The 15,711-nt window shown below is 39.1% G+C and overlaps 2 protein-coding genes across 8 annotated transcripts in view; one reads left to right on the forward strand and one right to left on the reverse strand.

Annotated features, from left to right (window-relative positions):
* Positions 1–10,226, forward strand: part of SPATS2L (spermatogenesis associated serine rich 2 like) — a 90,615-nt gene extending 80,389 nt beyond the window's left edge. For all 4 annotated transcript variants that reach the window (XM_074911247.1, XM_074911245.1, XM_074911248.1 and 1 more), the window contains 4 exons: positions 1,977–2,086; positions 2,628–2,730; positions 6,415–6,635; positions 7,833–10,226. In XM_074911247.1, coding sequence (XP_074767348.1) covers positions 1,977–2,086; positions 2,628–2,730; positions 6,415–6,635; positions 7,833–8,231 — 833 coding nt within the window. In that variant the 3' untranslated portion in view covers positions 8,232–10,226. The remainder of the gene's footprint in view (positions 1–1,976; positions 2,087–2,627; positions 2,731–6,414; positions 6,636–7,832) is intronic.
* Positions 10,227–14,606: 4,380 nt separating this feature from the next.
* Positions 14,607–15,711, reverse strand: part of KCTD18 (potassium channel tetramerization domain containing 18) — a 31,670-nt gene continuing 30,565 nt past the window's right edge. For all 4 annotated transcript variants that reach the window (XM_074910856.1, XM_074910857.1, XM_074910858.1 and 1 more), the window contains one exon: positions 14,607–15,372. In XM_074910856.1, the coding sequence (XP_074766957.1) occupies positions 14,844–15,372 (529 nt within the window). In that variant the 3' untranslated portion in view covers positions 14,607–14,843. The remainder of the gene's footprint in view (positions 15,373–15,711) is intronic.

The following is a 15,711-nucleotide window of genomic DNA, read 5'->3' on the forward strand; positions in this document are numbered from 1 at the left end:
CTGTAACATGCTAACCAAGATTTACATTATTATTTTCACATCGATTTGCTGCACCAAAGGACTATTTTACAGTGGGTAATCTTACTCTTACTGTCAATACTGGGAAAATTTCCAAATATGATAATTATTTTTATTTTTTTTAAAATGGATATTTGGCTGGCATCTCATGCAGAGATAAATGCCAGTATGAGATGAGATGAGATGAGATGAGATCATATATGGTTTGGTTAGTTCCTTCAGCAATGTGGATGCTGATCTTGGGAAGAAACAATATTAGCATTACCTAGGATAAGCAAAAAGCAGGATTACTGGACAAAGAAAAACAGCTAGTAAACTGTTCATTTAATCTGATAAAAGTTTCTCAGACTTATAGACCATGTTCCACAAAAATGAAATTAAAAGATCAACTAGAAAGATAGATACACCTCTGTTCTTAGTATAAGTAATAATGTAAGCACAGATTTATCGACAAGGCTAAAGGAACTGTATCACCTTCTGCCTTCCCTGCCCTGTTGACACACACTCCTCTATCGTATGGTTTGGTTGCTCCCACACAGCTGGACAGCTGCAGCTCTGTCTCCCCGTGACTGCTGGGTCGTGCTGTACATGGAACAGGTTGCCCAGAGAGGTGGTCAACACCCCCTCCCTGGCAGCGGTCAGGGCCAGGTTGGACCAGGCTCTAGGCAACCTGATCTAGTGGAAGGTGTCCCTGCCCATTGCAGGGGGGGTTGGACTAGATGACCTTTAAAGGTCCCTTTCAAAAGAAGGTGCCACCTGGTTAGATAAATGATAACAGGTTGAAATACAAACTCTTTGTGTAATATCATTAATTCTCACCTAAAAAACGACATTACAAAATGTGAGCTGATTAGGTAACTTGCCAAGTCTGCTCTGGAAATTTGTGGCAAAAGAAGTCAAAGAAACCAAAGTCTCCACAGCTGTAACTGTGGCCTTAGGATAGTTTACAGCTACCACTCACTCTGACTGTAGGTATAAGCTCTAGTCAAAAGACTATGGTTGTTATTATTTTACATTTAGATGCTATATTTCCTCTCTGCCATAAGTGTCGATCCCACCAGCTAATTAATCAGTTATTGCTTTTACACCGAATCACCATGTAGGTAATAGAGCTTACATATATTTAATTTTCCACCAGAATTGTAATGTCATATTATCCTGCATGTAAGTGGACCATTGCTTTGTGGTTCGTGATTAATCTTTTCCTATAAGAATGTAACTATTCACCCCTTCCTCATATAAAATATACAAGACAAGCAGTCTTGTATACAAAATATGCATTACAAGATTGCTATATATTGTCTTGTGTATATTATTGTTATATAAAATATACATTGCAAGACTGTATATATTGTCTTGTCTGCTTGTCTTGTGTATTTTATGTACAAGTGAATATTTAGTATTTTTTCATAAAGACTGTTGGCCTTTGTTATACTGCTTTGCTGCAGAAATGCAAATGTATATTCTGTACTTGAAAGCAAAATTGCAAGGCCAGTGATTTTAATGTAAACTGTATATGAACGGATTTTTTTCAGAGGAACTGAAATGCCCCTGTGCAAATAAAATATAGTGTGTCTTCAGAAACAGGCTGTTGACCCAATGTAACGCTTCTGTCCATGTTTCAATGGGAGGTTTCCTGATTTGTGCTTAAAAATAAAGCACTGGAAAACTCAAAACAGTATGTCTCTGCCCCTGTTTGTCTAAACTTTGACGGATTGGTTTAATTTTGATTTTCTGACAGCTATCCCATTTCCATATCTTTTTCAACATCAGGCAGTTCAGTTATATATACTGATTGTCTTAATCTGTGCTAGCAGCATATTGGAAGTCTAGTTGAAGTCAGGAGTCTGAGAGATGTGTGTGTGTGATGTGATATACAGTGTTAGTGCCCAAAGAGTAATGAATTACAGAGCAATATGCCTTCCCAGTGTTAATTATCAACTACTGGTATTTGGCAGTGGAAATCCTGACTGCTCGGCAGAAGAAAGCTGAGGAGCTGAAGAGACTGACAGACCTAGCCAGTCAGATGGCTGAAGCACAACTGTCTGAACTCAGAGCTGAAATTAAGGTCAGGCATTTACTTCTGCTTGGGTATTTTAGCTGTTAGTGTAAATGTCAAGAAAGAGCTATCATGTTAACATGCCCAGGCTGTTCATTTCTGCTATGGGCCAAAAGGTAACTAGCTTTCTGTGAGAAAAGCATTCCTTCTTAAAGCGTTATAGCACCTCTGAGCAGTGTACAGGCACTGTCAGAGAAGTGTAAGCTATCGCCTCATAAATGTAGCAGTGGGGAGTTTTACTGTTTATCATTTATGAGACTCTGTTAACAAGTACACCTGGTAGCTTCAGGTTCAGTGATCAAACGCATATGCTGCGATGATCACTTCCCAAGAGTGGCAGTGATCCACCCATCACTGGGCTGAGAGACATGTAATTTGATAAAGATGGGAAAATACTTGGTTCTGCATAGAGATCCTGTGTACAGGGCAGGGTCAAGAGTTTGCTAAGCCTTAAAGTGAACTTAAGATAAGTATTGATTGGTTTCTGTACCATCCATATAGTCTTTTGCTCAGACTGTTAATGACTGTTAATTTGTCTGTATTTTTGCAGCACTTTGTGAGTGAACGGAAATATGATGAAGAGCTGGGCAGGTCTGCCCGATTTTCCTGTGATACAGAACAGCTGAAGACCCAAATTCAGCTCTGTGGAGAAAGTAAGTGCTCGTGATTTCTCACACAGAAGTTCTCGGAACAGTGTTCCATGTACTTGTTCAGGTAATGCCAGCACAAATAATGGCATGTGTACTGCCAGCGTGTGTGTGTGCAGCAAGCCTGACATGAACCATGTATCTGGATGCAGCAGGCTTGCACACACACAAGTCAACTTGACAGTATGCAACACATTAGACTCACTGAACATGTGCTGGACAGTCCATCTGCATGTGCACAGTGCCCTCTTTGTCAGGGATTTCCAGGTATTTCTCAGATCAGTTGAGTTTTCCAGCTAAACAGGATTTCCAAGTGGAAATAATCTGGGGAACACTCAAATTCAATAATCTATGAATAACTAGTAAAGAGAAGCTTCTCTGTGTGAGTTTAATGTTATGAGACCAATTCAGATCTCTCCTGCTAGGAAGTAACTGCCCAGCTTTGTAACATTATTCACTGGGTTTTTCAGGAGCTAAACATAGTCCCAGATGTTCCTGTTTCCAAATCATCTGCACTTCTGCTTGCGAATTCCGGTTCTTTTTCTCTCCAAGTGTCATGTCCCTGTTGCAAAATGAGAGATAGCCTATTTCTCATCTTTGTCATGCCTTTTTTCCCCAAAAAAAGTAAATGCTATAATGCTTTGCCCCAGATGTCACCCTGTCCCATGATATCCCATCACTCAGGAGAAAAACTCTTTTAACACAATACTGAACTAGTGCATCTTGGCAGAAGGAAAACAATTTCGGGAAGAAAAATAATTAGTGTTTTCAAGGAGGTACTATAAATAGAGAAAAAAAAAAAAAAAATCACACAGTCTGCCAAAATGATGTTCTGACTGCACAGCTAAAGAACTGACTCCTTTGAGGCATAACCGGTTTAATTCATTAGACCATAAGAATTGCTTTTGCAGAACACTTTGAAGATCCATCTATCCCTGTATCCTGTCTCTCACTGAAGCCAACTCAGGATGTTTCAAAGGCATAAGCCTCCCAATAATATATCTGATTGTTCACAGTCACCTCATAGACACTATCTCATACCCTGAAGTTTAAGAGATTGAAAATTCTGTAAAGATTATCCTGACTAATATAACCACAGCTGCTGCTGGTACAACCATAGACTATTTTTTTTAAACTTATTGAACTACTTTCCTAAATAATTTCCAGCTGCAGTTAATTCTGCAAGATAATTATTTATACCTTCTTTCAGTAAAGTATTAGTTAAGCGTAGTTTGATGCAGACCTGCTGAAATGAGGTGGTGTGGTTTAACCGCAGCTGGCAACTAGGCACCACTCAGCTGCTTGCTTGCTCCCCTCACAGTGGGATGGGGGAGAGAATCAGAAGGGTAAAAGTAAGAAAACTCATGGGTTGAGATAAAGACAGTTAAGCAAGGAATTCATTCACCATTTCCTATCAGCAGGCAGGTGTTCAGCCATTTTCAGGACAGCCAGTCTCCATCACATGTAACGGTTACTTGGGAAGACAAACGCCATCCCTCTGAACATCCCCACGTTCCTCCTTCTTCCCCCAGCTGTATAGGCTGAGCATGATGCCATACGGTCTGGGCTAGCCCTTGGGTCAGTTGTGGTCAGCTGTCCCTGCTGTGTCCCCTCACAACTCCTTGTGCACCCCCAGCCTGCTCACTGGTGGGGTGGGGTGAGAGGGAGAAGAGGCCTTGACTGTGTGAGCACTGCTCAGCAGTAACTAAAGCATCCCTGTGTTACCAGCATAAATCCAAAACACAGCCCATACTAGCTACTGTGAAGAAAATTAACTCTATCACAGCCCAAACCAGCACATCAGGTCAGTGAAGTCAAAAGAACAGCTATTTGCGGGGAAGCAGTGCTGTCTTACAAATGACTGAGAGTGCACTGGCCTTCTGAAGAACTTTGCTCTAATCTGCCCTCAGTGACCGTAAATGAGCAACTCATGATGTTGATGTTGGCATGTCTTTGATAAGAACTGTGGAGTTCAAAAGATGTTTCTCTTTGGAGCATCCTGCAATGAGGCCCATACTCTTCTAGGAGCTGCAAATACCCCTCAAACAGGGATTATACCAGGTCTATAGCTAAGAAAGGCCAATGTTGAGGGCTTTAACAAAGGCAGTAACCAAAACCACAGAGCTTGTGCAAAGGAAATCATGTTCTAGCGTGGGAAGAGGGTAGGCAGCATACACTCACAATGAAGGACAGGAAGAAACAAAAATAATTGGACTGACAAGTATCCAGAATGCCCGGTGGTGGGTTGTACCTCTTCCTTGTACATCTTTCTTGTTAAAAATACATTTTTATGACAAGCACCTGGATTTTTATATGGGCTTCTATGTGCAACAGTCTATTTTAGACAAGAGAGAGCAGTAGAATTCAGTGGCAGCTGACCTCACTGAACTTAAGACAGAAAATTTTGTTAATTGTACAGATAGTTGCATTGTTTTTCTGAAGAGGACACCTAGTGGGAGAAATGGCTGCTGTTGACGTAAATGAGTAAGAGCCTCAAAAAATGTAACAGATGATGCTCAGTTGCTAAAATTATTCCACATCTTCTTTCTCTGTGATAGAAGTGGAAAAAATAGAAGTACTTCTTAGATAAAACAAGTGTCTCACTGAAGTGATCCTCTGGTTTGTCATCTGTACCAGAAGGAAGCAGGAAATTTCCATAATCAGAACAACAAATTAAGATCAAGAACTTTACTTCAATAGCCTCAGAGTCCTCTTTAAGACTGCTTAGGGATCATTGAACAGAAACAGGCAGCTTGAAGAGCTTGTAGAAATGCAGAGAGGTAGGAATCAAGGGTTTGTTTGGGGCACTTCACATCCAGGCGTGGAAATGGCTAAGAAATCAGGCAATCTCAACACTAGGAAGCAGGAATATACTGAGATGAGCAATAGTGGTTCCTGATGGTGCTGACTGCCATGATCTCCATGAAGTGGATTAGTGCATTGCATTCAGTTCCAATTTTTATTGATATCCATGGCACAGAAGAACCTTTGTTAACTATCTCTTTTGAGAGGAATGAGCAACAGGCACTAGACTCTTTCTTTTTTTTCTTCTTCTTAAAAAGTATTTAGACATACTAAGGAAGCTTTCATGGCTGTTACCTGTGTTGTAGCTAGTACATACATAGAAGCAAACGTCAGCCTATTCAGCCTTCCATGATCAAAGAATAATTTCAAATTGAATTTAGTCTGTGGTGTCTGCAGGCACAACTTCCTTTGACCTCAAGCGCTCAAGAGAGTTACTGTCATTCCACTCATTTCCTTCCTGTGTTTCTTCCTTTGTTGCCTGAAGGACTGCCATTAGGAGCATTATTGATAGGACAGCAGTGCAAGGCAGTCCTGACAGCATGTGTGTTCAGCTCAACTGGTTAAAAACTCACAAGCAAACAAGAGGTACCGCGAATTTTGAAAAGTTTTCTTGGATGACCTGAGCCTAACCTCTGCCAGACTCCTGCTAGTTTTAGCACACTTCTACCACATTGGCTCTTTTGTCTCAGAAGTGCTTCGTGATGAAGCAGTTTCACAGAAGTGAAATGCTATGGTCTAATTCCAACCCTAGTTATGTAGCTTACTGCAGTATTTAAAGTAAGGCTGGAATGATGCTATCAAAATTAACTGTAAGCAAGGTAAGAATACAGCCTTATGTTTAGATGCTGATCATTTAACTGATAATACAGAATACTTTTTTTATAGTTTCTCATCCAAAGAACAACTATTCCTCAAGAACACCATGTAGCTCAGTGCTGTCTTCAATGACCTCGCATGCAACAACTGGCAAGCAAAATACGCACACCCGAAAGTCCTCTAGTAATGCCAAGAACTTTGATAATAAACCAGCCAGCACTAAAGTACAAAGTCATCTTTCTCCCAATCCTACAGAATCTTCTTCCCAAGTAATCCCAACAAATAAGCAGGTAAGAAACCAGTTATGAACGAAACTAAATTATTTCAAGAACTTCAGAAAAATATGCAGCGTTGAAAGTTGTTAATACAAAACCAAATACTGGTTTGCAGTCCATATATTTAATTAATATTTTCTGAAAACATGCAAGTATATGTTTTCCAGCTTAATTTTCAAGGCAGTGTGAACATACAAGGTGGAAATACCAAAAATGCCATACTAGCAAAGGTGGTGTCTGGTGTTCAGAAGTGACTACTGGCAGTTAATAAGACTGAAAAAAACCCAAACTGTCCATAATAGGTGATTGCCCTACATGCTACAATGGTGAAACACTTATCCCTAATCCTTGAGAAATGATCAGTTGATATGCTGTTGAAGGATGAGTATTAAATAGACCTTGAAAGTGGAATCCTGTCAGGTTTAAAAGCATATTATTTCAGAAGCATGTATAATACAGCTTTTAGTATTGTGCTGTATTGGTAGCTACTTCATTATAAGAGCACCTTAGAATGTCCTTGTGCTGTTGTGCTTAGGGAAAGCTGCCAACTGAAGTTGGTCTGAGTATTGTCCAGGTAGGGATTTTTGGCTCAAATAGGTGCCTGGAGAGAAATGTAGGAGTGTTACATAATGTCAGTGAAGGTATAGAATCAGCTGCCTTGGCAGTCATGCAAATAAAGCAATTCAGCCAGTTACTGATAAGGATCAAAGCTTCCTCTGAGCAAGATCCCACAATGGACATCTCTTCCATCATGTGGATTCTTAACTTGACTTTAATTTACATATGAATTTCTCTTCTTCCTGCAGTCTTACTGTAGTATTTACACAGTACTTTACTAGGAAAGGCGTTTTCATGATTTTGGAAGAAATCCATCAGTATCAAGTTCTTAAGTGCTTCTTAACTGATGCTGTTGAGATGCTTAGTATTTCATCCCCTTTTCTATATTGTCTTGAATCATGGCAGATTTTAATTTGGCATCAGTGGTGAACCTACCATCTACATTTCCAGGCTACTCAGATGTAGCATATTACTCATAGTTCAGTTTTCAAGTGTTATTTGCTCCGGCAACAATCAAAACTGTATAGTGTTTTCCCTCTCCTAGTTACACTGAAAATTTTATTCTGCAATTTTTGTTAATTCTGATTGCTGTATTTGTTATCTTGTTAGAAGGATTCAGATAACCTAACATCTATCCAATTTCTATCTGGGTAGAATGGGCCTCCTAGCCAGAGACGAAGATTCAACCCACAGCACCAAAACGTCCGGCTCAATGGATCTCTTAAATCACAAGGTGCCAGTAATGAGGCAGATCAAAATAATGTGAAGAGTGGTTCCAGGTCTGAACACAGAAGACAGCAGCATAACAGCTTCAGATCTAAAAATAAAGGAGCTATGAAAAATCAAGAGCAGTCCACAACTACAAGGACCACAGAGAATCCGACACATTCAGAAAAGGCCCGACGAAAGCATCATACACCCGACACCACAGACCACAGGCCTTTCCAAGGCAGTGCTGGCAGAGCGTCGCAATGCAACTTATGTCCCGCAAGGATGGAGGTCTCTGCCGATGCCACTGTTCTTTCAGTGCCAGCTGTGACTTTGGTGGCTTAAAATGTCACGGTGACAGCAGACAGAGAAGTTTAATCTCTTCATTTTAGTTTCTCGCTCAAGATGCTTGCTGGTGAAAGAAAATAAGTCAGAACATAGTCATTTTAAATCTGTTGCTGCTTAAAACTTGTTGGTATCTTTATTACTTACTAATTATCAAAATTAATTCATACTTTCAAGGCTTTTCCCAATATGTTCACAGTTACTTTGTCATGACAGTACAGAATCCTACCAAAGCAGCATTTACTACTTAGAAAACTGAAATCTAGACGGGAAAAATAAAAGGATAATTAAATTCATAATAGCAAAAACCTGTTGTAGATATGTGGTTATAGCAGTCAACATTATTGTTTTTTAGAGCAGTCTGTGTTAGAAGGATCCCAGGAAGTCTGTATGCTGTGGTCTGCAATGAAATCAGATAATCTTGTAGAATTTTTCAGCAAATCTCTATACATCTCTTTCTTTCTGTGCATGTATAGACGTACATGCATGCACACTGTATACACAGAGAGTATTGTTATATACAAGAACATTTGAAAAAGCCGTACATTTGATTTTAGTTTATTATTCCATAATCTGAGATCTTTAAATTCAAGTATAAATTGTATTAAATGCATTACATATTGGTATTTTTAATTGACAAACTATTTTTATGAGGCTGAGGAGAAATGCTCATTTCTTAAGTTTGGAATGTATATAGTCATGGCTATTCAGATGCACAGCCCTATTCTCCATTCTTATCAGCCACTTTTCTATGACTAGTTGGATTTATTTTTTTGCATATGAAAAAGTTGCAGGTGTTCTAGACTTGAATCCAAATTATTTTTCTATATTGTTGCTGTAGGAACCATCTGTCCATAATGAGAGCTATGACTAATAAATTTGTTACAGCAAAGTGCAGCAGAATGTGGAGGTACATATTTGAGTAGATACTACATCATTCTGAGTTTTCTATTAAAATAAAAATCTTACTTAGTCTTAATGTTCTGATTCTGTATTTCAGAAAATCTGTTTCTTCCAAAAAATTAAAATTTTCTTTCTAAAATATTCTGGTGTTTGCTGCTTTGCAGTGCCTAGCCTTTGTGATCTTACTCAAATTTTATTTGCTTAATTCAGCTGGTATCAACGGAATGCTTTCAGCTGAGTTTAGATTGGACTAGACTTCTGCTTTTAGCTAGATGCTAATGCCACAAGTTGCTAGATTCTAATGCATGGAACAGAGCCTTCCCATGAGAGCCACCTCCATCCTGGACATACTTCTAAGTTATTATTTAACAAAGTAAGGTGTCAGAATCCAGAATCAAGTGAACTAGTGGCCTCAGTGTCTGAATCAGAAAGGTGTAAAAGGTCAGTAATAGTTGGACACTCGAATATCTTTAAAAGAAGTTATTGTTTGCTGTTGCTTTTTATCAGTTTTCTCTGCCTAGTTCCTGTTAGCTGACTGCACACTTCATTAGCACTGACTGGTTTACTTTTCCTCTGTGGCCCTTGAAAAATAAATCTCAGAGTGTAGAGTGAGGTGCATTCCTTATGGGTGATTTTGATTATTTTTATTTCTCTTGATATCTGTATACAGTTTTCCACACGTGAATATTGGTAAAACCTGATTTTAAAAGGCAGATAACTCATCTTCATCTGGAAGAGTGGTGAAAGAAAAACAAACATGGTGAACATTGGCTTTCTTAGCACTGCAAGCACTGCTTCTATGCTAGATTATCTATCATGCTTTAAACTGAGTATTTTGAGTAAATGGGACTGAAATTCCAGAATCTGTCGTGCACACCCATCAGCTAGGTAGCTTTTTCAAAATTTATCTGCTGCCTTATGGTTTGACTTGTAACCTCAACTGTAAGAGATGTAATTATAATTTCCATGCAGATATTGCACAGGAATCTTATTATATTGTCCTTACATAATTTGTGAAATTTATATATGTCTCTTCTTGTAACCCCTCCTAAAAAAAGAAAATCTAACTTAACTCTAATGACTTTTACTCCTTCTTTATAGCTTCTTTACTTGACAGGATTATTGAAAGTTATTTTATTCCATAAATCAGCTTCTCACAAGTAGGCTTCTGCAAATAAATAAAATCTGTCATGCCAGTCATAACTCAGCACTAACCTTGGGCTCATCAGTACCAGATAACCTTTGATGTATGGAGGCTCAGTTTGTGACAGACCCAGGACTAACAGGTGAGAGACAGCATTTCGCTTCAGACTGTGATGCAAACACAGTTTCTTTGATGAGGGATGTAAGCGTGGATTTGGTTGGGCTGGTTCTGGGAATGCTGCAGTCTCAGCACACCGAGCGTGTCTGTGCTCTGAACTGTAGCTGTGGTCAGAATGGTGTCTCTTCATCATCCACTTCTTGTGTCTATGTATGCTTGGAATTATATCTGCCAGTTTCTCAAAGTGTTTTACTGCTCAAAATACTTATAAAGTAATTCTTGGGCCTATCTTCAACAAAATTTTTTTTAATCTTGTAATTACAGAACTAGTTATGTGTGATACTCCTTTTAAGGTAAGGGATTCAGTCAGGGAATTAAGAGCAGGACAAGGCTTGGCATTTAGGCCAGACATCTTTTTTAAAAAAAAACCACCCTCAATTTGCAAAGCAAATACAGCTGTTTGGCATCACTCACAAACACTGATATTTCCGCTGCACTTTATACACTCTTTGGAAAGTGGAAAAACACCTTAAAGGGCAGTATTTTAAAGCAAGTTGGATCTGTTTGTCTTCTGTGTAAGATTAAATTCAGACTAAGGGCAGAACTCGGCAAAATAAAGGACCAAATACACAGCTGTCAAACTAAAAAGAGAAGGTAACTTAACACAGCCAGACTATTTGGAAAACTTACATTATTTAGGCATGTTTAGAATAAAAGGGTTTTTTTTTAAAAAAAAGAGATCAGTTGCTGTGTCTGAAAATGTCACCCTGAAAGAGAAACTAATAATTCTGAAAGGGAAATGTTGATCTTGTAGCACCTTCCTGGACCCTGTTGTTGTAGGGAACACCTGGTCTGAGCTTGTACAAAGGGCAGTTCTTAGTGTCTGTTTCCCCAGGTAGTGACTGGGCTCCATCAAGATTCATAAATCAGCCACATCCTTCTTGTTCATAACTTGTGACTACAGCAGAGGCACCATGGCATCCAGAGGTCTCAAGTTCCAGTGCCACTGCCAGTTACCCATGTGAGGCTATAGAAAATTGCCAGAAATTTGAGACAATACAGCTATTTTATTATGGAAAACGACTAAAACTGTACTAAATTGTTAATGTATGTTGTACCAGAGACTAGAATGAGTGAAAAATATATATAGAAGAAAAGGGCAACTTTGAAAAGGGCCAAATACTTGATGCAAACTCTGAGCATGCTACACAGCTGATCACACGACCCCATGAATTTGCAAAGTAATTTTCATCCAAGAGTGATCAATTCTGGTATAAACAGCCAGATTGTTTTGCCAGGAAGAACGTAAGAAGAGAGATTCACAAAGCTCAGAAAACAGCAAAGGTCTGTAATATCAGCCTTACCTTGTTTCTACTGCTTAACATCTTTTAATACAAGGTGTTGCCCAAAATGAATCTAGATTTTTGTGGGCCTTTATTACTACAGAGTATTTACAGAGTTTTACTTCTAACCACACTTTGTCACTGCAGCTAAGGGACAGACAGCTTTAACCCCAAATTTATGATGGCACAGCTGACCTCCTGGTTCTATCAGGTGAGAATTTGTCATTCATGGATTGGGAGTAATGCAAGTAGATGAAATCTGCTTGCTCCTGGGCAATGTTAGTGTTTCTTTTTAGCCATAGTAAGATTTGAACTACACAATGTTTATTATCTAAGCAGGATAATGGAAGCTGTTTTAAAAGAGTACTTTTCTGCTCTGGAAGAGCTGATAGGAAAATAACTGCAACAGTGAAAGAAAAGAAGACGTAGCTTTGGTACTTCCGTGGCTCTTCAGCTAAAAACGAGTCTAATGAAAAGTCTCCCTGAGGATCAGTGGCAACATGTGCCTATCACATGAAATCCTGTTTGCTCGCTTACATCAAGTACAAATGAGTTCTCTATACTCTGAAGCATACAGATAGAATTACATCTGTTTGAATCACATCTTGGTGATAATAGGCCCTCTGAATCACAAGCCCATGTGTAATCACAGAGGAGTAATTTTCTAGAAATTTAACTTGGAACCGTATTTTTCTTGTTTCCTTAACCCATGTGATGCCATATCACTGATGGTTTGGAAAGACAGTAGTGGAAAAGGACAACTAAACTACTGGAAAAGTGACAGCATTTGTGAGAAAAAATTTAACACATCAAACTACAGTGGTGATACATATGTCAGCCTTTAGAGTGCAGCTATTAGATTCTAGTAATCACTACATTACTACATTGGAGTAACTTTCTCTGTGATGAATGATAATTTTGCAAAGGTTCAGAGTAAACCACTGTCACACCACTTGACAGCGCATCTGATCCCAGTTATAAAACTGTAGTTTACCTTTAGTAGTTTCCCCAGACTATCCGATATGTAAGTACGGTGTATCACAGTTCATCAGTGCAAATGCAGTACTAGCTCCTACTTGGTTCATTGAGTTAGACAAATGTTAAGAAAACTGCAGACTTTCAAGAAACTTGGGAACATAGAGTTCTGAGGAAGTTTCAACCTCTAGGAAACTCAGGACTTGCAGAATTTCTGCTCTGTGTTCCAGGCCTCAAAAAACACAGCCTGGTTAAGGAATAACTTGTCCTTGGACTGGCAAGTTTCATTTGTTTTCAGCTATTGGCCTCCCAGAGAGATTAAATTCTATTTTACTTCCACATTTTAAAAGGCTTTAGGTAGATAAGGGCAAAGCTATTTTTATAGTGAAAGTCCCCATGAAGGTTAAATGCTATTTGGGTATCACAAAACTTTAATATCAGTCCATCAATTGAGACAAACTTAGCTAATTCACGGGTATAAAAAAACCACGCTGAGAGTGCCAATTCAGATAAGATAAAAGGTCATGTTTGCACCTCATCCAATTAAAAACAAATAAATAAAACCAAGTTCTTTAAAAAATAATCTTGCTCTACCTCCCCACCACAGCCTCTTTCTGGTTTCATATACTGAAATTGAAGTGAGTTCTTTTTTGGTTTTAGGGTTTGGTTTTTTGTTTGTTTGTTTGTGGTTTTTTTTCTTTTAACGAAAAGACAGTATGTCTAGGACAAAGAGAAGACTCATTAAAGCTACTGTAATGCAAATGACACAAATGTTACTCCAAAAATACCTGTGCTCCCAGAATAATTAAATAAACACTGAGCAAATGCACACTCAAACTCCTGTAGGATTATTCTCAAAGCTTTTTTTTCCTTGTACATATGCAAAATTCCATACTTTTTGTGAGCTTAGTGCCAGTTGGACTCAGGAATTTTAAGAATTCCGGCACTGTGATAGGCATTCTCAACGTTTAGGGCCAGCCCTATTTACTATGCTGGAAAAGCAAAAGCAGTAGCAAAACCAAGAAACCCAGCACCCAGCTGTAAGCAAACAAGGGCACAAACAAAGCCAGGTTTCATTCACTGATTTAAGTAACTAAAAGGGCTTTTTAAAATCAGGGAGCCAAATTTGACTTTCCTCTGCTCTAAGGGGAAACCAGGAGCTCTTCACTTTAGTATCATTACTCAAAATTTACGCTGGCACAAGGTGGTCTCTTGCATCCTGCTCTGAGGGAAGGAAGGGTTCTTTGACCTTTCTTCAAACCCGGGTTCTTCTGTGAACGCTGCTTTGCTGCACAGAAGTTGAGGCGGTCCCCTCCTCAAGTGAAAGTGCCTGCAGAAGGACCCGGGGAGGCCAGCTGCAACTCTACACCCCACAGTGGTGCGATGCAAAATGCCAGGGCTGCACAGGCTGCCTGCAGCAGCGTCAACCCCCAGGCAGATCACAGCACGTTAGGAAAGTAGTACACATAGGTCTCGGGTCTAAGGAACAAATTGCCTTGATGCTCCCTAGAGGCATGCTTCTTCCCTTCCTTTATTTCTGAATTTTCTCACTGTGTACAAGCAAAGGCCATCCCTTTCATTGCTGTTAATAACAAAATGGTTATTTACCCTCACCAGAAGTACCAGTAAGCGTATGCAACTTCTGCACTCTTTGCAGTACCTCGGTATGTTGCAAACTTGTATCTAATGAAACCTACTTATTGTTACCTATTTCTCCTCCTTTAAAGATACAACTTAAGGAAATGAACTCTAGTTAATGTTAACCGTAGTTCAAAGCTGATAAAGAGGTCATTTTTTATGCTGTGCAAGTACATCCTTTTAAAAGGTCAGTTGTACTAGTACAGCCTGACAAAAATACAAATGTGAGATACCAAAACATTAGACTGCACATGCTGTGTCTTTGAGAGGTTTTTAATCCATTTTTTCTTTCTCCCTTCCCAATAGCTAAAACATACTTAGAAATAAAGCAGAAAACACACGAGCTCACTTAAAACAATTTAACCCTACGCTGTTCACAAACATTTTCATAACAATTTTCTAGTAAATCTTTGAACAAATGACCACAAGATGATAATCTCTTCTTGGATCAGATGATGCAAAGCTATGCAGTCTATCAGGCTGAGCCAAACATTATCCATCTGCTTTATCATGCTTAATACTCTCTGCTAATACAGCTGGTTCTTTCTTGTTTAGTATCATAGAAGTAGTAGGAATTTGAAGAGCAGCACTGTCCTCTTCACTTGTTCTACTGGATACAGAAGAAGATGGCTGAGATGGTGCCGCAAGAAAAAGAGGAGTTCGCTTCAGCTTTACTACACGGTTGCTTACGGGCTTCCTAGACACTTCGATCTTGAAGGTCATTTGACATCGTGTCCCACTGTCAGCACTCTGCCTTCCACAGGGCGCCTGGGAGTTTCTGGGCACCGATGCGCATGTCGTGGATACAGTTTCAGAAGCTACTTTGTGCAGCATCAGACTTTCACTGTTGGGTCGTTTAAGAGTGACTGCAGAACCTGAATCTTTGCAAGCAGCTACCTTTAATGAAGCTGAATTCTTGACTTTAATATGGGTACTTGTTGAGGGACCTGAGAATCTAATTGGCTTGGGACCTGCTTTACACGGTAAATAGTCCTCCTCTTCAGCAAAGTCAATTAATCGTCTGTAAAACAAAGAACTTCAATTAAAGAAGCAAACTATGTACATAAATTGTTCTTTTTATAACATTACTACAAAGCAATTTGTGACAGCCATCCACAAATCTGAAGTTTTTTCAATTTTTGCTTGTTTCAGTATCATTTACAGTTTTCAGCTGTTCATCACTGCTATCAGGCTTGCCTTTCTGTGAATGGTACCATCGATCTCTTCTACCCGTGTAAGTAATATTACACATTAAAAATTGTAAGAGATATGGTCCGCAAACTGTTAAGTGAAAATCAGTGAGAAAGAAGGGTGGAGGAGTTACAGAAAGAAAATACTAAAATGTGACAGATTCTATCAG

Source organism: Athene noctua, chromosome 7 (assembly GCF_965140245.1).
Source record: "Athene noctua chromosome 7, bAthNoc1.hap1.1, whole genome shotgun sequence".
NCBI classification, from domain to species: Eukaryota; Metazoa; Chordata; class Aves; order Strigiformes; family Strigidae; genus Athene; species Athene noctua.